Source organism: Passer montanus, unplaced genomic scaffold (assembly GCF_014805655.1).
Source record: "Passer montanus isolate IOZ18808 unplaced genomic scaffold, ASM1480565v1 scaffold20, whole genome shotgun sequence".
Classification (NCBI taxonomy): domain Eukaryota; kingdom Metazoa; phylum Chordata; class Aves; order Passeriformes; family Passeridae; genus Passer; species Passer montanus.
In genome coordinates this window covers 706,837-728,208 of record NW_024366592.1, presented here as the reverse complement: position 1 = coordinate 728,208, position 21,372 = coordinate 706,837, and the positions used below count along the sequence as shown (strand labels likewise).

Genomic DNA, 21,372 nt, shown 5'->3' with positions numbered 1-21,372 from the left:
ACAGGGACAGGCACAGCTCTGAAAGCTTCAGGCCATGAAGTTATTTCATGTTACTAAGAATAGCAAAGAGCAAGAGGAGCCCTTGAGGTGGAATAAGTCATAGACACAGTTTTCCCCCAGCTCCAGGGCATGCTCATGACAGAGCACTGGTACAAAAAGGAGAGGTTCTGCTTGCAGCCAGCAAGTCCATCAGGACCAGGAAAAAAACCTGAGAGGAGGCAGAGTGCCTTAAAAGCTGCAGTGTTTCACTCTGGACTTCATACTGTACATTTCTTTAGGTGTACTGAAACCGGCTCAAGCCACACTGAATTCAAGGATCTGATGTAGGTTACATTGAGCTCACAGTTAGTTTTGTTGCTGCTGTTAGGTAAAAAACGTGTCTGTAAAATGCATTGGAATGTCACAGACTGAAAGTCAGGTTGAAGAAAAAAATTTCCTTCCCTAGAATTCATATAGAAAGATGCAAAAATTATGCTTTTAAAAACCAAAATAGGCAGAAACTTTGGGATGCTTAAGATTCTTCAGCTGTCTCAAATACTTATGCACATACCCAGCTACTGTTTATTTTTGTGAAATTATGTGCTCTTGAGGAGAACTTCACCTCTGAACTGTGTTCCTTTTTCTTCTTCCCTTCTTTCTTTTCCTTTAGTACTCTGGGATGAATCCCACGAAGGCTCTGTATGACTTAAGAACATTGAGCTGCTGCAGATGACCCCTTACAATGCAGTGTCTACTGTTGCTGTAGCTGTGCTCCTCTAGCTGAGAGGATTGGGAAGCCCCAGGTTTATCAGCAGCATTAAAGACTGAGGCAAAACAAGACCTAAAGTCCTCTGCTTTTTCTGTACAGCCATTTGCCAGTGGGACCATCTTCACCACTGAAGATGTTTTCTTCGGACACCCACTTGCTACTGACATACTTAATAAAATACCTTATTTCCTGGCACAGCAAAAGCTGATGGAAGAAATACCCAGATCCCTCAAGGGGCAAAGCCTCTCAGCTGCCCAGGGTGATGCTTCCCCTCACAGCTCACCTCTAACTCTGCACCATCTCTCCCTCTGGCCTACCTCAGTGTGAAACCAAAGCAGAATTGATGTATGTCCTAGACCATGTTGTCTGCCGTCTTCAGGTGTGCCGTGTAGGCAGGGCACTGGAATATCCCACTGCCTCCACTCTCCCTGCCTGAATTCAAGCACATGCTGTTCCCCCATTGAATCTTTAAAGTTCTATTTCTAAATCCAGGTGGCCTGTTTTCCTGAATGCTCTTGGCCCCCCTGGTACCTGTATAGTGCCAGCCAGTGTAACATAAAATATTCACCAAATAAAATGTCAGATCAAAACATCCTGAACACGGCTGAGAACATTCTGACTTTGGAAAATACCATGTTAATATCTCCAATATACATTCTTCTTTATCAGAGTAATAGCTCACCATTCACCTCTCTTCCACAGAGTGCGGATGACCAAAGAAGGTTCTGTGTGAATGAGCTTTTGGAAGACACTTGTGCCTGGAGACTGATTCGGTGAGCTGCTCTTCAGCAGTATTTATGTTTGTAATTGTTCATATTTGTCGGAAGCTTCCTTGAATCAAAGGACAATTCTGGGAACTACTGGGGACAGGAATGATACCAATAAGAAAGACAATTGGTTCAATATTTCAATAGTTCAGACTTTTTCTTTTCAGATCTTAGTTGCTGCTTAGCAAAAATCAATGTTTTTTGGATCCATGTAGTTTTTCCCATTTGTCTCCTTTTCATATTACTGAAGTTTTCATTGAAGGTTTCAATTTTTTTCCCAAAGAGTCCCATGATTGAAGGTGTCAAAATCTTCATGTGTATGTTGCTGTTAGAGAATTTTTGACATTAAATATTGTAAAAGCAGTAGGTTTGCTGTTCATTAGAACTATATATTCACAGTTCAGTGATCTTTAGACCTTTTTAAAATTTTTTGTATTTTATTTTTTAATGGAGACCAACTATGATGATCCTTTAACTTGGCAGTCAAAATGAAGGTGATTGTAAAGCCAGTCTGTGATGGACAAACACAAAATGAGATAGATTCCTCATTAATTTTTAATTATATTCCATTTAGATAAATTCTAATTTTAGGTAAAGAAACTGTTGACACTTTTTGCAGTGTTTTTCATCACTGTGTTATAAAGTACTTTGCCAACAATAGTAGATTTAAATGACACACCTGTCATTTGGCAGATGAGGGGAACAGAGGGGTAGTGACTCGTTTGAGGAGGGTACCTGGTGCTTACTGAGGACCCACCTGGCTTCCTAGGAGCATGGCTCAAATTTCCATTCTGGTCCTTGCTCTAAAGATCTCAGTAGAAGACATGTATTTTACAGATGGCAAGTGTATGAAATTTAGCAGCACAGAGGATGTCTGCAGGAGAGGATCATTTGCTGTGGGTCCCTTTTCTCCAGGCAATCCCATCTCCCTGTCCTCATTAGAGCTGTGCTCCAGACCCATCCCCAGCTCTGCTCCCTTTTCTGGACACTCTCCAGCACCTCAATGTCCTTCTTGTCGTGGGGGGCCCAGCTCTGAGGACAATCACATGGGAGCAGCTCCCAACAATTCCATTCACCACAGCCCTCTGGGCTCAGGCTTGCTTTGGGCACTGTTTAGTGAGACAGAATGGTGATAAACAGCATTTTAGAAAGGGAACCTAGCATTTCTCCATAGTAGGTGCTGCTGCCAGGAGACTGAAAAATGAAAGTTGCAAGTCCATGCTATGTACTTGTCATCCTCCTGCCATATAGACCAGCTGGGAGCTAAGACTGTGCTTTTCTGATTTCCTTTTCAAAACTCTTGCACCATATTGACTTGCTAAAAGCTAAAAAAGATGTCCTTTACATCAAAGAAGTACTAAATGTTCACGGGTTGGTTAGACTTGCCGTATTTATACACAGCTATAATGATGCACAAGTATGAAGTATGTCTGTGTGATAAGATATGGGTATTATTAGTTATCTGGCAGACAAGGAGTCAGGATAGCATTAGTAGGGGTATTTCAATCATCATTACAACTTGCTGGGTTTGTTTCCTATTAATGATGCAAAATTATGGCTACTTTATGCCAAAAATTCTCCAGGGGAAAATAAACTGATGGAAAATATGCTAATTTTCTGAACTAGTGTTGTAATTTACGAAATTATTCTGCATTTTAACCTGCATTTTGACCAGCCACGCTAATAAACATGCTCACCTCCATGGAAAAAGACAACAAGGCAAGCTCATCTGTTCAGATGTAGTTTTGAGCTGGGCAAGGCTCTGAAAAAGATGTTACGCCTGAAGACTCGGTCTAAGCAGAGTGACAACTTGTATTAGCTATGATTTAACAGGATTACAGGAGGAATTTCCAGGCAGCTGCTCCACATACAAACTGCCTGGCTAGATAAAGCCAGTGCAGATTGGAAATAAAAAGCTGTAAAGGCAAAACTACCTGTAGGAGGAAGGGAATAGTTGGCATCTCTGGGGAAATGCACTGTGGTATCAGCACAGGGAAGGCCACCTAACTTTTCTGTTCTGTGTGGTTATTTCAGTGCAATGTGTCTCCTTTTCCTGCCATGCAATATAGATAATGAAAATCTAATCATGTACCATGAAACTTGCAGGGAAATGCTCTGTGGTATCAGCACAGGGAAGGCACCTAACTTTTCTCTATTCTGTGTGGTTATTTCAGTGCAATGAGTCTCCTTTTTCTGCCATGCAATATAGATAATGAAAATCTAATCATGTACCATGAAACTTGTACTTGGGGCTGCAGTTGCAATTCTAAATTCTGATTGCTCAGTTGGCCCAACTAAAATACATGAGGACACACACAGTCACTCTGTAAATTGTTGATTTGCTTTGAAGCTCTGAAAAAAAAATAAATCAAAATACTTTTGGGACTTTTAGCTACCAGACTACAATGGGGATGGAAGTGTGGGGGGAAATTTCTTCTATGCCTTCTGAAGAGGAAGAACCTTAATAAAAGATTTGGTGTGGGATATAAGAGTAGAATTTAAAAGGCAGGAGTAAAGTGATAGAGTTAAACAAACAGCAAAGGAAGTATTTAAATTGCCATTTCCACTTTTTCATATAAGCATGTGCAAACCCCAACTACCTCTGATGGCCATCAAGGTAATGATGTGTCCTTTTTACTAATCAGTGGGCTAGGCAAGGTGTAAAACTGGGAATTAAGGTTTTCCTATCCTTTCCTGATGATTTGACCCTAAAGAGGAGGCTTGCCAGGATGATGCCTTAGCAATGGTCTCACAGGCACTTGTTTTTGTTTTCTTTCAGCTGACAAGCAAAGAACAGCAAGAATTTCACAATGCTTGAAACACAGAAAATTATACAAATGCATCTTAAAAGCAAAAATCTGAGTGTGGTTATCTGTTGGGGATGGCACTTGTAGCCTGTGGTTTTAAAAGTGTGAGATTTACAGCTGAAGCATCAGTAGAGGAGTTTAGTGTAGAAAGGTGTATGCTCCTCTTCATAATCCTAATTAATTTAGTGAAGCTTTGCTAAGACTCAGAAATCTGCCTGAACAAATTCTGTGGCAGCTTCTATGGCATGACAAAGGCATAGAACCAGAGTGGTGAATAGTTCTCTACAGAAGTAAAACAAATTTTACTGCTTACGAAGTGCTATGGAAATGCAGGTGCTGGAACAGTTTGAGCATGTCAACTTGAGAACTGCCTGCAAATTAAGTTTCATGGGTTATGTATCAACACTGTCCTGTTTTATAACATTTTGTACTTGGGACTTAGCCTGTGCTTTGGAAGTGCTGGGATTTTCCAGATCTTGGGCAGATGTTTTATCTGATGCTGTACAGCTTAAGTCTGTGAAGTGATTGAGACAGAAGGCATTGGATCATAAAATTATTTAAGTTGGAAAAGAGCCTTAAGATCAAGCCTAGCTGTAAGAATGTAGCATGTACTTGAGTCCATCCTTCTTTAAGGTAATATTTAAGCACTTGCTGAACCATAAAGAGTAAAATAAATAGGAAGTGAATTTCAAAAGACATTGAAACAGCAAATCACTTATTTGTTCTTTAACTTGGGAAATGTTCATACTTATGTATAAATAGATTTTTCATCTAGTCTTTGTGGCAAAAGACTACCAAAACCCAAGGAACATGAAGGTTCAATTGCATGATGTCTACATACTCACTTGGCTTTATTTTATACTAATATAAAATCACTTTGAAATTATTTCAAATGTCTAGAATGTGAAAAAAAATGCCAACAAAAAACAAACCCAAACCTGTTCTCTTTATTTAATTCTTATTAACTTGATGTTGTTTCCTTTTTTTCTGATTTCTAGGCAGAACCTTGGCTCTGTTATTATCAACTACAGAGGTCAAGTGGAATATCTGCTGCAAAATGAGGTATTTGTTCTCAGTTTGTTACCCTAGAAAAGCATTAACTTCTACATGAAAGGTATCTAATTATTAATCTGTCTTAGATGCAATTAAGGAAGGCTTTTAATTAAGACTGCTTAATCTGACTTTGAAAGAATATAAATTCCCCTAATAAAACTTGGTCCGAGGTTAGGAAGAAAGTGTTACAAATTTAAAATATCAAAGGTGACTGTTTCTACGTGTCAAGGAACTTGTAAATAAAACCAGAGTTGTTTGAGTTGGCAATATAATACTTGGAATAAGTAGAAGTATAATGTATTATATGGATCTGCAAAATTTGTCCCTGATTTTGCAAGCCCCCAAGCCTAATGTTTACATATTTAGTATATACATGCAAGCAAGTTTGAAGGATTAAGTTTAGCCAGCAAAACTCCCAAGAGCTTTATCTTGAAGCATTGTGGGCTGCCGATTGAATGCTACATGCTTGAAGGAAAACTCTTTTAGGAAATCTTCTCTGCTGTCCAATGTTTTAAGGACAAATGTCTAAAGGACAAATTGAGCCATACCTTGGAAGAAACCACATGTTCATTTGATCTGACTTCCAAGCCGGCATGATAACTGATTTGATCTGACTTTCAAGTTGGCATGATAACTGATTTTCTAGGGTTTAAAACTGGAAAGAACAAAAGATTTATAAAAATCAAAGAATACTGATGTAGCATGGAAATATTCCAGTGCATCCCTTCCAGAGTTAGAACTCATTATGCTAAGTTATGCATTTCTTTGAAATATATGTTACAACATAAGATGAGTATTTTTCTTCAGAACTCTGTCACCTACATTTAGGTTCAGGATTTAATCCCTGTGGATGTTCTTGATGCATTATTATTTCTATTTTGAAGAGCCAAAAAACATGCATTTGCATACAAATTTTGTATATATACACACATCCATCTAAACATACACACACATACATGAATACATCTATATCAATAATATATAACATTTATAAATAAAGAATAATACATATACACACATATATAGAAATCCATCTAAACATACACACACATACATGAATACATATATATCAATAATATATAACACTTATAAATACATAATATAGCTATATACAAACATTTTACATTTTGTGTAAATCTTTGATGCTTTTTTCAAAATGCAAACCACAAATTTAGAGGCTGTTGAACTGTGCCTGGCTAAAAAGTAAAGCTCTAAGTCTGATACTGTGCAGGTATTTGCTGAATTTTCCTTTGTATGCATCATCTCAAAGGGAAGTGTTTAGTGTATAAAATGTGATGCAGTCATAACCATTTGGAAAAGTTAGGTCCCCAAGCTCAAATGCACATGTATTTTTCTTTACTGAAGTACACCCACCAGCGTAGTTATTTGCATTCATTTCAAATTTTAGGGCCTAAAGCAAGAGGATTCTAAATTCAAAAAAAGCCATAACCTCAACATTAATGAGGCTTTGCAATCCACCCTCTACAACTGACACAGTGCAGATATTCCTCAGACCTATAATGAAGCATTCCTAAATTTGTTTTTGCTAAAGATTTTTACATTGAGTAAGCAATTTCTTGAAACCATTAACTTTTTATAAAGGGAAGGAAGTACATTTTTCAAATATTCATATCATCCAACAAATATGTGTGTGTCTAGAGCTAAATTTTTCTGTAGTTTGATTTTTTTTTTTAGTAAGGTCTTTTCCACTTAGGAACACTCAATAAGTTCATATGAATTGCCTAAAAGAGCAGGATTGCAAGTTAATTATGTAGGTCACATCATGGATATTTTCATTCACAGGCATCAGTGTATGGAGATTTTTCAAACCTAGAATCATGAAGTATGATTTGCTTTAATTAGTGGCTCAAAAAATTATGGAGCTCTAATGTAATGAGTAACATTCATAAATATGTAGTAAACAAAACAGGAGATGAGACCCCTTTATTTGGGCTTTGAATCCTCGTTTACTTATTTTCTCTAACTTCAGATTAGATTGCTTAGAGAAGGTCTAAAATTGGGGTCATTGTAACTCCCCCTTATCCCAAGTCTACACAAGAGTAATTCTGTCACCTCTCCAAGCTATTCCCACTTTTCCAAGCTATTCCCATTCCCGGCTGGCATTGTTGTTACTCCTCGCTGGTTCACCACAATCCACCTTCAGCACACTCTGGAATTTAAGACGCTGGGAGCTGCTCACAGATTGTAAATTAAGTGCACACATAACTGCTGAAGTTCTGTCCTCAGCTGGAAGTTCCTTTAGCATTCAGTTTTAACCAGACACACCTTAAGATTCTCAGTTGAAAAAAAATTAATATTTTGTATGTTTTTATTCTTATTTACAAATTTAGTCTTCTTATACATACAGGGATACCAGTATTTTTGACTTATGGAAAAAGCTCACTATCATTATTAATCTAATTAGTAATAGGAAATAAATGGAAAATTAATTTTGACATTGATAATGACTCTATAAAACAAAAATTTTAAAAACATAATTAAGATGTCTGGTACAATCATGGGATTTGTGCTGTTCGGGTTGAAATGTAAGTTTTGAAATGTAATTTTCAGACAATATGTGCTGTCAAATAAGCAGCCAATTTTGATTGCCCTGACAACGACTATTTATGCACTTCATTTTGAAATCCATTCAAAATCTACTGTTACTGTAGAGAGGACTTTGTAAATTTTTTATACAGAGTGTAGAAATTCTGGAATGAAATAACTTTTTTTTAAAAAATCATATAAATTATTGAAACACCAAAATATTCTTTTAAGGTTCTGCTTTATTTAAATATGTAGAAGGGGGAAAAAATTACAAGTTGTTGACTGTAGTTCCTCTGGAATGTCAGATGATTCAAAATATTTGTTAGAAGTGAATCTCCATCTTCCCTTCTTTGGGACAAAAGTCAATGTCATGTATCTACACATGAAAAAAAGAGAACTCTTTACATGAAAAAAGAGAACTCTTTACATGGTAATATCCCAGCAGAGAAATAGTGAGAAAGAAGTCATCATATATAGTATTCAGTATCACATCATTTTATGTGCTTACACTTCTTCATCTGCTATATGCTCCTCAGAAGTAGCTACCATAAAAATAAAGTGTATGGTAAAGTAGCTGCTATAAATATTAATACTTTGATAGTTTATCTATAAACAGAATAGCATACTAAACACAAATTTATACATTCCTCAAGACACCAATTCTCTTTATGGAACAGCATTTATATATATGTACAAAAATACATAAACTGTGGGAGGGTTTGGGTTTTTGTTTTTATTTTTCTCCATCCAGAGAGCTGTTTCTCTATTTAAGGGTTACTTTTGTGTATGTCTATTGCTTGTTACTGCTCAGACATTACCCTGCAGAGCTGTATTTATAGGCACAAAATTCCTTCTTCCGATAATACATCTCTGCTTGTGAAGAAGAAAAATTCGAAATTAAAACTTATTTAAATCAAATGCAAAATTGGAATTATATTTAATGTTAATTAAATCTCTATATAGTAATATATATATATACTCATTTCTTCAAGAAATCAGCACTGCTAATGTTTTGGAGTTGTCAGACATATACTCACTTATTTCTTCAAGAAATCAGAGTAAACCAGCACTGCTAATGTTTTGGAGTTGTCAGGGTTACACATAGCAAAGCCATGCCACTGAGCCCCAATCAACTTCAGCCCCAAGGAGGGTCTAAAATTCTCAAGAAATCATTGTCAACCTTTTCCTCTCTAGAACCTGTAGTGTGAAAAGAAGTTTGTGTTCTTAATTACTAAAAAAAAAACCCAACAACTTATGTTTAAAAGAATCTGACCACCAGATATTTGTGGATATTTCATGAAAATCATTCCTGCTTTGTGTTTGTGTTCTTAATTACTAAAAGAAACCCCAACAACTTATGTGTAAAAGAATCTGACCACCAGATATTTGTGGATATTTCATGAAAATCATTCCTGCTTTAGTTCTGCTCAAAGCATGTAATGTGCAATTAGTAAGCTCAATATATTTTTATATTTATTTGTGAAATGACAGGTGTTAACCTTCTCAGTACAGTCTATGCATAGACCTTAAGCCTGAAAACAGGAAGTTCATCTTGGCACAATTGTAATTTTTCAGGCATGAGATGCATGAGTTAGAGAAATGGTTTCATGGGTAATCCACATGCTGTAGTGCACTAAAAGGAACATTTATCAGTACAGAAACATGGAGAATATTTTTAGGAGAGCTTCTGCTTGTTCAGAGAATGTATTTTAAGGTTTAATGAAGTGATATAACCATGCAGAAAGGCCAGGAATTATTTTTATTTATTTATTTTCCTGAATTGAGAGTACTTGATATTGTGTTTTCCTTCCTTTGGGGATCCAACAGTTTTTTGTTTTTTTATTCCCTGAAGTGTTTAATCTAGAAACTTTTTTTTTTTCCCCACATGGCAATATGAAAATACCTAAATTTACAATCAATAAGATTCCATAGTTTTAACTAAATACATAATTTTGCAGAAAGCTGAATGCAAAAGTACTCAGTCCACAGGTGTCAGATTATGCAGCCTCCCATGCAATATCTATTTTTAGGAGGAATGTGGCTGGCAGAAATGGGTAGGAGACAATAGTGAGGATAAATTCACAGAATACTTGTGAATCACTTGGCTTCAGGTCCCTTCAGAAATTTCTTTACAGTGCTTCCACACTGCTGGAGTTCTGCCAAACCAAGGTTTTCTCTTAAAATCACTCCTTGATACCAAACTTGTTGTGGTTTTGACTAGCATACGTTTTGTGGGAGATAATTGGACTTCAACAGGAATGTCACTATCCTTAGGAAAACATTGGCCTGTGGTGATTTCAGTGTAGCCAGGCTAAACCATGGTGTTTGAATCCTGCTTGAGAGGGTGGGATTTTCTATTTCTCACTGCCATTATGTTCAGGTATTTCTGGTCAATGCTGGGTGTCTACTGCTTCCTTTTTCCCCCCCCTGTTTCTCTCCTATCAACAGAATAATGTTGACAACGTGATTGAGGCAGCTAAAGCCATCTGCAGTGTCCTGTGTTTTGTGGAAACCAAAGACATCACTGATGCAGTCTGGAAACTCCATGCTCTGGGGAAAGCACAGGTAAAAGTTGCATGTTCGTGTCCTATTTTTCTCTTTAAAACTGCAGCTTGAATGGGTATCACTCCTTTTTTGATTGATCAAGTCTGTTTTTCTGTCTTGCTACATTTTACTGTAAATACTCTTATGGGTTTTCCAGGGGTTTCTGCATAATAGTGAACTGGGACTTTAGAGGGCAGTGTCCCTTAGTTTGGTCATCAGCTGCTTTGATATGGCCTTAGAGAAGTCGCTACACCTGATTTATTGAAGTTCTGAGCACCCAAAACTCTTCTGAAGTCAGCATTTTGCAGATACAGGTGCTCAGAAAATCAAGCCATTATTCACTTGGATTTACTCTGGTGTAACTGTGAGTTGTAATAATTTTTTCCCATCCTAAGGAAATTCCTTCTTCACATTTAAAAAAAAGAGTTACTGAGAAATTCTGTCCAGTCCTTGCATGGTCCCTTGTCATTCTTTTCCACAATAAATACTATTTAGAAAAACATGCCAGTCTCTACGTGATGCTTGCCTTCAGACCATTACCGACCTGCAAGACTTTTATCCTTTCTCTTTATTGCTGGGTTTGATTTTGTTTTTTCCCATGGCTTGTGCTATGTGTAAGGACACCCAAGACTGGAAGAACTTAGGCAGCTCTCAGGGTTTTGGTTTGTTGCTCAGACCTGACCAGCTGATTTTCTGGAGTGGCTTTTCTTGCTTCCCTTCTAGTTCATGCTTCACTGCAAATCTTGTTTCTATATCATCCTAAATCTCTTAATTTCTGCTTTGACATCAATTATTAGAAATCACTACTGGGGGTAAATTCCTGCATAAATAAGTCTGTGTTGGCACACATTTTATCTGGCATGATGTGGAATCAAATGAAAATAAGAATATCCATTTGAGAAAAGCTCTTCTTGGATATTAGAGGGTAAATACTGTAGAGAAAGAGATAAAGGAACTAACAAGGGATTCAATTATTTGCTTTTGGTTAAACTCCAGATTATTTTAAGAGGTGTCAGGATGAACAGTGTCTTGTCCTCAAGACAAGAATTTTCTCAATCCAGAAAATTTCTTAAGAGATAAACAAAGAGCTGGGTCCAGTTAAAATATAGAGAGAAAAGCAACAGAGCTTTGTTTTAGAAAGGAATTAGAGCAGAAGAAGTGTATTGGGACTAATTTGTTAAAAACTTTTTTTAGGTAAGAAAAATTTAGTGTATTTTATCTTTTAGTGCTCAGGTCAGCCCTGTGAACCTAATGTGTAAACTACCTCTTAGAATTGCTTTATATATCCCTTGGTCCATTTGCAGCCCCATCCTCTCTGACTTTGAGCAGAGAAATAGTTGCAGTGGTCAAAGAGAAAAATCAGTTCCTACTAGTGTGGCTCATCCTAAGTCAGAAAACCACAAATGCCATGCAGAATTGCATAATGGGATAAAGCCCTAAGAGTACAGGCCATCTTTTTCAAGTCTTAGTTTTTTCCTGGATGTTCACATTTTCTTCTGCTTGTCTGCTGAGTCATTGTCTCAAATATTGATTTTATTTTTGAGATGAATTGGCTATTAATAGGCAAATAATTAAATTACAACCTGATCTATTTGTTGTAGAAAGAAACAAAAAACCTCTGTTCCCAATGTTCCCTGTTTGCTCTTGCTCATTCTCCAGCATGTCAAAATGTCCAACTCCACCATATAGACTGTCTGCAATATTTACAGCTTCTCCTAAAATAATTTCCATGTTCTTCCTCACATGGAGGGAGCAATAAACTTCCCTTTTCCTGTTTTACCTGTTTAGATTATCCTTTCAGAGCAAGGCACACCTCTCCTTATCTCTGTGTGCAGTCTCCAGCACAGCAGAGTGCTGGTCCTGGCTGTGATCTCCAGAGGCTTCAGCTGATAAGGGCTGATGATAATTAATGATACTGTGTGCTCTTCTGTAATGAGAAAAATGATACTGTTCTGAATAGTTTCTTCTCAATGTTGAAAAGACTGTCCTGATTGAACAGTCTTAAATAATTTTCTGTTCCAATATTCAATGAGAAGCTGCTTCACATATTTTTGAAGGAGTTTTGAATGAGTTAGAGACAAGACCTCTCAGTTTTTAGATGATGTGGTTTATTTTCTTATCTTCTGTACAGGCAGGGAGGGTCAGTTTGGCTCACATCTTTGCTGCATGGTTCAGAAAGTCACAAGACCCTTAGTTGCAAGACTTTTTAAGGATTTATTGACTAATAAAATACTGCCAAACAAGGATATTTATGTTTTTGACTTAATCCTTAAATATTTTGTTTTATGGACTCATGTTACAGTGTAAGCTGTAAGCTTTCTTAGCCAATCATGTTATGACACACAAACTTACAGTACTACATGCTGATCTCCTTGTTTACCTTTATAACTACTTTTATTTTTTCTGTAGCTTAAACTCCAAAACTTTAAACCTTCTGCTTCTCAGCGTGTTTCTGCTTTAAACTACAAATCAACATTCTCACTCTAGTACCTAAGTTTGAAAGCTTCTTCTAAGGTCTCAAATCCTGTGTTTAATTCTGAGATTTGGCTTGCAGGCCCAAAGTTCTGAGGGTTCTTTGCATTAGGGATTCTAACAACATATCTCTTGAAAACTACTGCCTAGATTGACTTTCATGCTTTAAAGTTTTTCAGTTATTGAGGTTTTGTTCTCTTAACGCTGCCTTTCAGGCTTGGTTAACTGAGCTGGTTGTCTGTCCCTTGAAGCCTTCCTGTAAAAGCTGCCTGTGCCCTTGACTGCCACCCCTGTCCCTCTGACTGCCTCTGTGCTGAGGCAGGCCTGACTAACAACTGACTTCAAAAGTTGCTGCTGCTGCTGGCTTTTCACTCCTTTGAGAAACAGCTGCTAGGACAGTCAATAGACCTCAGCGATCCAGAAAAGGTTGGGCTTTGATTCCATAAAGAGCTTCATCTTTCTCAGCAGCTGAACTATAAATGTCATAAAAGCAGTAAAATCTATTCCTGCATGTTTTGTAACTTGAGCACTGTCCCATTTTGTGAGAATAGTCCTTACATATTATATGCAACTATTTTATTTGCTGGGAAATGTCCCAAGGAAGGAAAGAATGATGCATCTGACTCCCTGTGCTCAGAAGGCTAATTTATTACTTTATAATACTATCATATATTAAAAAATACTATACTATATGAAAGAATACAGAAAGGATACTTACAGAAGGCTGAAAAGATAATAATGAAAACTTGTGACTCTTTCCAGAGTCTGGCACAGCTTGGCACTGATTGGCCAAAGAGTGAAAACAACTCACAGCAGAAACCAATGAAACAATCTCCAACCTCATTCCACATGAGCAAAACACAGGAGAAACAAATGAGATAAGAGTTGTTTTCCTTTTCTCTGAGGCTTCTCAGCTTCCTAGGAGAAAAATCCTGGACAAAGGGATTTTTCAGAGCGTGTGAATGCCACATAGAACTACCTCACATGTAGACTATAAATGTAACAAATCATATTGCATCTCTATTTGTCAATATTTATGCAAAGACAAATTGACCAACTTTCTTGTCTGTTGCAACATATGTAATCAAAACTAGTACTCAGCAGCCAGTTATTCAATGGAGTACCAACCCCCCAAAACCTCTTTTTGATTTTAACTCATATTGAATGGTAGGGTTATTTTTTAACATGAATTTTGGGTACTTTATCAAATGCTGTAATATTTCTGTATTTTACCATATTACTTAAATTGTTTTTATTATCAGTGTAGTACCAAAGTATATTGTTAGGAGGAAGAGAGGCTTTTTTCAGACAAACAGGTAAACTGCCCCACAAATTAAGTGACATTTTTGAGGCTACCTGTAACATCTCAGGCACTGCAGCATTACACATCTGCTAAGGAAGAGGTGCCAGAAAAACATTCTGACTGCTTTTCCACATGGTTTCCTGATGCTTTACTGTAATATATGCTGTGGTTTTATGTGGAATGTTTTTTAACATGTCATTTGGCACAAGTGCATGTAAAGCCTCAGGGAAACCACTGCTTACTTCTTCCAGTGTAAATTACATAGGTTGCCAGTGTATGTTTGTTTATACCTATCGTACATATGTACTTGCCTACTTGGAAAAAAAATTAAATGTGCTTCTATTTAATTCGGGTTTTTAAAAAACCAAAAAAACAAAACCCCAAAACAAAACAAAGAAACTTAGTTTCAATCTTCTGTCTTTAATTAAATTGTACTTATTACCTCCTCACTGCCAGTACTGTGCATTCCTGTACTGTGGTTGAGAGATTATGAAAGCAACTGGCACCAATGCTGGTTTCTTCTGAACTGATTGCATCTCTTTGTAAATGTGATTATTTCAGTCTCTAACCAACCTAACCCTGGGATTTTCAAATTCATTCAGGGGAGGCTCTGGGCCTGATGCATACTTCATGTTTTTAATTTCTCCTTTTTTTTTCCCCATTCCTTTCTTCTAGCAGCTCACAAAAAGTCATAGGAGATCAAATCCTGCCAGAACAGGCACTAATCCACTATATATTAAGCATACTATACTGTGTTGAAATTATAAGTACCGTGCCAAAAGGTTGTTTACTTTCCAAAATTTGAGGGAATTGAACAAAAGTCTCTGTTCCCATTTGTCTCACTGCATTATGAAGATTGTGCAAACATAATTCTCAGCCTGGATGCTTCTTTTCTCCCCTCAAGTAAGCATTTAACTTATTCTGTTCATCTTCACCAGACAAATGCTGGCAGCTCCAAGCTGGGTGCCAGAGGGAGAATGTACATCCAGCATTATATTTCTTCTGCCACCTCTGCATGCATTGTAATTTTTAAGAAGCATCATGCTGAATACATTTGTACTAACACGAAGCATTCTCAGCCCACTGCAAAGGGATTAATGACTTTGAAGGGCAGAAAACCTTACAGGGATGTGGGTTCAAGCAGTGCAAGCCGGAGGCAATACTGAAATGCAGAATTATCTTTGCAGTCTCTCTGGTCAAGGTTTGCTACTTATTTTTGTGTTGCTTTGTAGATACAAGTCTGATCAGACTCGTATCACCATAGAGCATGCTGAGTTGAAAGGGATGCACATGGATCATCAAAGTCCAACCTCTGTCCCTGCAGAGGATGCCCCAAGAATCACACCATGTGCCCTAAAGTGTCATCCAAATGCTTCCAGATCTCTGTCAGGCTTAGGGCTGTGATCATTTCCCTGGAGAGCCTGTTCAGTGCCCAACCAGCCTCTGGGTAAAAAAGCTTTTCCTGATATCCACTTAACCTCCCCTGACACAGTTTTGTGTCCTTCACCTGGGTCCTGTCACTGATGACCAGGAGAAAACATCAGTGCCTGTCACTTGCCCTCATGAGGAAGCTGGAGAGCACTTTGGGGTCTCCCCTCACTCAATATTTCCCTTTGGCCACCTCTGGTCAGCTGCCTGCTCAAAGGCCTTCAAAGGGCACAGCTGTTTTCAGTGATCTGGCACAGGAGCAGGTGAAATAGAGGCCACTTGAGTGGAGAATTGCTGCTCCTCACCTTTGAGAGGATGCCAAGACCCTGCCCTTAGGGCTTCACATCTGATTGTGTAAGACTTTCGAAGGGATGGAGAGGGAATTCTTCTCTTGGTTGTACCACTGTGGAGGCTGAGAATGTGTGAGCACATATGATGAGTGCTTCTTTGTACCCTGACATGCCCAAATACTGTCAGAAATGAGGTCTAAGTGGCTTGGCTGAGGGTGTAGAGGAAGCAGGAATCCTGGTGCTCTGAATCCCAGTCATGTCTTGTGGGCATCATAAAATCAAGAAAAATCCAAATCCTTCCCCCTTTCCACTGTATTTTCTGCTCCTACAACCATTAGAACTTCTACCCCATTTTTTCTGAAGTGACTGATGGCTTTTTCCCTCTCTGGTTTTGTCTTTGTAGAATTCTCTTCAAAGTGTGGAAACACCAGGCAAAGGTAGAGTGTTGTTTGTTTGGTTTTTTTTAAAGTATGTTAATTCATCATGAAACACGTTTTGCTATTTGTTTGTTTTACTAATCTGAGTGGGCATATTGCAGATGTTTACATGTTAAGGTGTATTATAAGGTAATTATGAGAAGATGAATTTGAAGTGATCTATAAGTGTAAATAAAACAGCATTTCCACAAAATAATCTGGAAACTCAAATATGGAGAATGAATAGCAGAGTGAAAGACCTACAGTGGTACAGGTGTGGTTTTCTTTAACCACGACTTTCCATGTGGAGAAAAGGGAAAAAAATGAACTTCATGGAAGCCTGAAAAATTATTTTTCTGTATGACTTTCCCACCTGATTCCAAAAACGTTAATTCCCCCTTTTGAGAGCTTTAGTTCTTTGGGATCTTTTGCTGTACAAACAGTGTCTGGTCTAATGATAGTCTGTCATAAGAAGAGTACATTAATTAACAGTAATGGACAAAATTATAAATTCTGCCTTTTTAAATTCTCAGTGGCTCAGAGAATTTAAAGACCAAGGGGTGAGCAGGAGTCTGCTCTGTCAGGGATTGGATTTCAGGAGGGAACAGCCTCATCAGGTGCTGCTCTACCCCTCTGTGGCTGCCCAAATGCAGCTGGGGATGCTGCATGGGTACCATCCAAGAGCCCTCCCTCCAGCTGAGCACTGGGGTGGGCCGTGGAAGGAATTTGTCTCTCCCCATTTTGTTTGAGGAAAAAATGGCCTCTGAGATGCTCTTTTCCTTTATTTGCTTTTCTCGACTGCAGTGTGCTCTGAGAGGAAAAAAGGTGAATCAGCTGCAAAGATTTCAGCAGTCTTTCAAACATGTAGTCGCCTCAAATGCAGGTTTCCAAATGCTAGGCTTGTTTCTGCATTATTCAACTTCATGAACAGCAGAGAGAGAAGGAGCAATGCAGTTTGTGAGATGCCAGGAGAAGCTCAGCAGCTGGAGGGCCAGGAGGGCAGGGAGAGAACATGCAGGTGCAGAAGAGAGAAGGTAAATTCAGTTTGTGGGACTCTTCTTTCTTAGCTATATTCCTTTTTCCAGTGTGTTAACACCATTAATGGCAGCTAATTGCTCATGTTAAAAACAATCAATACTTAACTAATAAACATCTACCTGAGAAACATCTTCCTCCACACACTGTTCTGAAAATGTAATTGGAATGGATTTAAAACACTCCTCTGATTACAGGTATTTCCAAATTTGAACTTCATCGAATCAGCGGCTCTCTCAAGGAAAATCTCATTTATTGAGTAACAGTGTAGGAATCAGTGTTTACTCCCTACTTCTCTGTACCTTTATTTATGCCAGCAAATCTTCAACTGTGAAGATTTCTCTGTTTGCTTTTGGCACACCCTAATTTCATAACAGTTGCAGAATCCTTTTGGTAGTGTAAGATTAGAAACTGCAATTTACTGATAGCAAGTCAGAACTTGCCAGGCCATTAGTCATTCTGTGGAGAAGCCTGCATTCAAATTTGTCCAAGGTAACCAAATTTCCATTTCATTTTTGACATGCTACATGCCTTATATCTGCACCTAATGCATAAACTAAATGGACTAAAAGGCAGAAAAATATTTGAAGTTAGGCTAATGAGCTGGCATGTCAAAGCTGGTGTTAAGAACACGTCTCAGAAAAACCAAGAGTGAGTGCAATGACCAAATCTGATCTGTAGGAACCAAGGGCTGAACTCCCAAATATGGGGAAAAACCATATTGCATCTTCTCTTGTGGGCATCCCAAGTTTTCTTTAGTCCTTGTCTTCTCAGTGCTCACCTTCATGATGGTGCCACTGATCTAGGAGCACTAACCTTGAGAGGAATCCAGATGATATTTTCACCTGCTGAAGCTAGAAGTAAAAGCCAAATAAGTGGTGAGCTGGAATCTCCTGCCAAATTCACCTTTGTGTTTCCTTTTCCACCTCATTTGCTTCCCACCCTTTTTTTACTTCATTGTGCTTGGCTGTCTAGGATTGCAGGTGTGCAAAAATCTGCATGCCTGTGACCCAAATTTAAAGGAAAATCATAGATTTGCTCAGTGCTGTTACATCTTTCCAGATCTCTGGGCAGCTAAAATCTGTAGGGGTGCATCCATGTGCTTTCCTTCCTCAAGCACTACATTTGGAGATGAGGTCAGAATTGACAGCTGAGGAAGAGACAGACTGGATTTCCCATTTTTACTGTTCCTTTCTGTCCTTCATATGTATTTATGTTTATCTTGACGAGAACAGGATGAATTTGTAACAGCTAGAGCACCAATCAGTTGCTCCAACTAATAATATGTTTCCTTTCCCCTTTCTTCCCCAAGAGATGATTATTACTCTGAATATCATAAAAGAGTTTTGTTTATCTCCATTATAGCTTCTCTCTACCACAAAAGAGAAAAAGATAAAGGATACTATTAAAATTAAAGCCTTACTTAAAAAAATGTTTAGAAACTGTTTTAACCTTGCTCTTTAATAACAGATTGTTGGAGGTTTATTTTTAGTCATTCACTGTGGACTAAGCAAGTCAAAGACTATATTCAAAATATCTAGCCTTGATTTAGTGTTCCAATAACTGCCTCTATTAACAGTGTTATCTCTGTAGAACAATTTATGCCACTGCTGTGAATTAAGCCATACTTATCCACATTATGCCTAGGTCTGGATCATGTTCTTTTCCTCTCTATGAAGTCCTTAGAAGATTATATTCAAGTTTAGTGCTCAAAATATTTTCTTTCTTGTTAAATGGGAGGAACTGTAGGCATTTCTAGACATTCATATCTTTCTGCAGCACCAAGTGCTCTAAGAAAATGAAGATTACTCATAGTAATGGCGATTTAGCATTGGAGTTTGCTGCAATCCAGAGTGTGAAAAGGCTGCAGGCTGGTGCAGACCTGAGTCTGTGTGTGGCTCTCAGAAGCTGATGAATGAATGTTCATTCCATGTCTACATCCTTGCTACTCAGGGCAGGGATTTCAGATCAGACATAATAAGCAGCTTTCAGAATTTGATCAGTAGTTCTCTGGGACCCATCCAGAAGGTCTGGTGTGCACCAGGAACTGATGATATTGAATCAGCAGTCTTTTCCAGCTGAATTGCTGGAGTTATCTTTCAGAGTGAATGCAGGAATGTAATGCTTACAATACATGTAATGTAGTCATCATTACATTTAGACTGTAAATCTTCTCTAACTGGACTTGGGGTTTGATACTTATTTCTAGACCTGATAATAGAAGGATCTTTAAAAAAAAAAGGTGGAGGAAGGAAAGGGGGAAAATGAAGTGGATTTTTTTGTTAGGGTTTCCTTTGGCGCTGAAAAAATATTTCTTTCTTAGCACAAAGCCATTACATTTTTGTTTTGGGAAAAAAACTCTTTTTGTTTCACAATATGGAAAAATCTTAAGGGATTTTTATTGATTTTTGTTTCATTTTTCTAAGTCTCCTGCATTGTTTCCAAACCAGAGCACAGCTCTTCACCTCTAAGTTGTTGTTGTGCTGCATTCTTATATATTCTCCCTATAGCCAGAGGTTTTTTAATCAAGAACCATTTTTAAACAACTAGAACCCCCCAATTCTGCACAAAAAGGAGACAGAAGTTATCAAGGCATTATAAATCATATAGGAGCAGAGATATTTTTGATACCAAATCAGCAGGAGATTTTTAAGTTGCTTTCAAGGAATAATCCATAGGATTCTTCAACTAGTAGGAGAAAACAGTCCAGTAAATATTGGTGCTTGGAAACTGGATCTGATCAGTATGTGCATTGCAGCCTTTTCATGTTTTGACTCTTTCTTATCACAGCAGTGGCTGAATGAATGCTGCTTAGCATTTTACTTAAAGGTCAGGTGGGTTTCTTTATTCTGTAGTTTTGGTTTTGGAGTTGTGTGTGTGCGTGTGTGTCTCCTGAGCTGTATTCAGGACCTTACTTTTTCTTTTTCATCTCTGAAAATAAGTTGGAAAGGAAAAAAATCAAGCTGTATTTCTCAAAAGTATTTTTAATCTGTCAAAAGGGTCATAAGCCTTCATTCCAAATTCTGTTCAACCAGATTTTTGTCATGTTTTACCTGGAGAAAACATGTACAGGTCAGAGAGAGTGTTTAACATGTATTGAACTGACATCATCTGCTGGTGCAGTAACAGCAAAGTGCCTGCTCTGTTGGAAGATCTGGTAATAAAATAATATGGGAATTGTAATACTGGACTGAGAGGAAAAAGTAAGTGGGTTTCAGTGAGGAATAGGCTACTATATTCCTTACTAAATCTTGGATTTAATACTTGCAGGTGTATTCACTAACAGTTTCAGGATTGAGGATTGTTCTGTTTCTCACTAGGTAGAATTTATTCCTTCAGACTTCCTGCACAAGGAACAGGAATCTGTCAGAAATAAGCATATCTGGCAGCTGTGGTTAAAGTTCACTTCCCTGGTTCTCCTCTCATTTCTGCATGTCAAATTTCTCCTCACCTTCAGTGAGAAGGTGATGGCAAATAATTTCACACCAGAAATAGATAACAAGGTTTTGAGTTGTGAGATTATTAGTCTTGGTTCACTTTGCAAGGTGGTTCTTTCACTGTCTCTTACATACTGGGTACGCCTGGAACACCTTTCTAGAAAATAGCTTTTGATGTAGCTGAAACTGAATCTGCTGTAGGAAGTCCATGGCCTGTGCTTTGTAAATCAGTGAAACACCAGTCCTCTCTCAGCTGAGATTTATTAAAAGGCATAAAAAGCAGTAAAAGTTCTCTGGCTTTATGAATGGGAGATATAATTTCAGCCTACCATATCCTATTCAGCAGCTCATTAAAATAGAGTGAGAAAATGCTGACCAAGTTTTGTGAGTAATGGATGTTTACACACTACCCAAGATGTTTCCCTCTAATTCAGTTAATTGCTACTGCTCCTAATGACTGAAGAATGGGGGTTGGAAAAGGGTTGATTCTGGCACAGGATCCATGGACTGTTTTGTAAATGATTG

General features: G+C 37.9%; 1 protein-coding gene across 1 annotated transcript in view; it reads left to right on the top strand.

Moving 5' to 3' along the window:
* The window catches only part of PIK3C2G (phosphatidylinositol-4-phosphate 3-kinase catalytic subunit type 2 gamma), a 247,493-nt gene that overhangs the window by 79,886 nt on the left and 146,235 nt on the right, over window positions 1-21,372 (top strand). Inside the window, exons 11-14 of the mRNA XM_039708330.1 lie at window positions 1,451-1,521; window positions 5,321-5,384; window positions 10,371-10,487; window positions 16,363-16,396. Coding sequence (XP_039564264.1) covers window positions 1,451-1,521; window positions 5,321-5,384; window positions 10,371-10,487; window positions 16,363-16,396 — 286 coding nt within the window. The remainder of the gene's footprint in view (window positions 1-1,450; window positions 1,522-5,320; window positions 5,385-10,370; window positions 10,488-16,362; window positions 16,397-21,372) is intronic.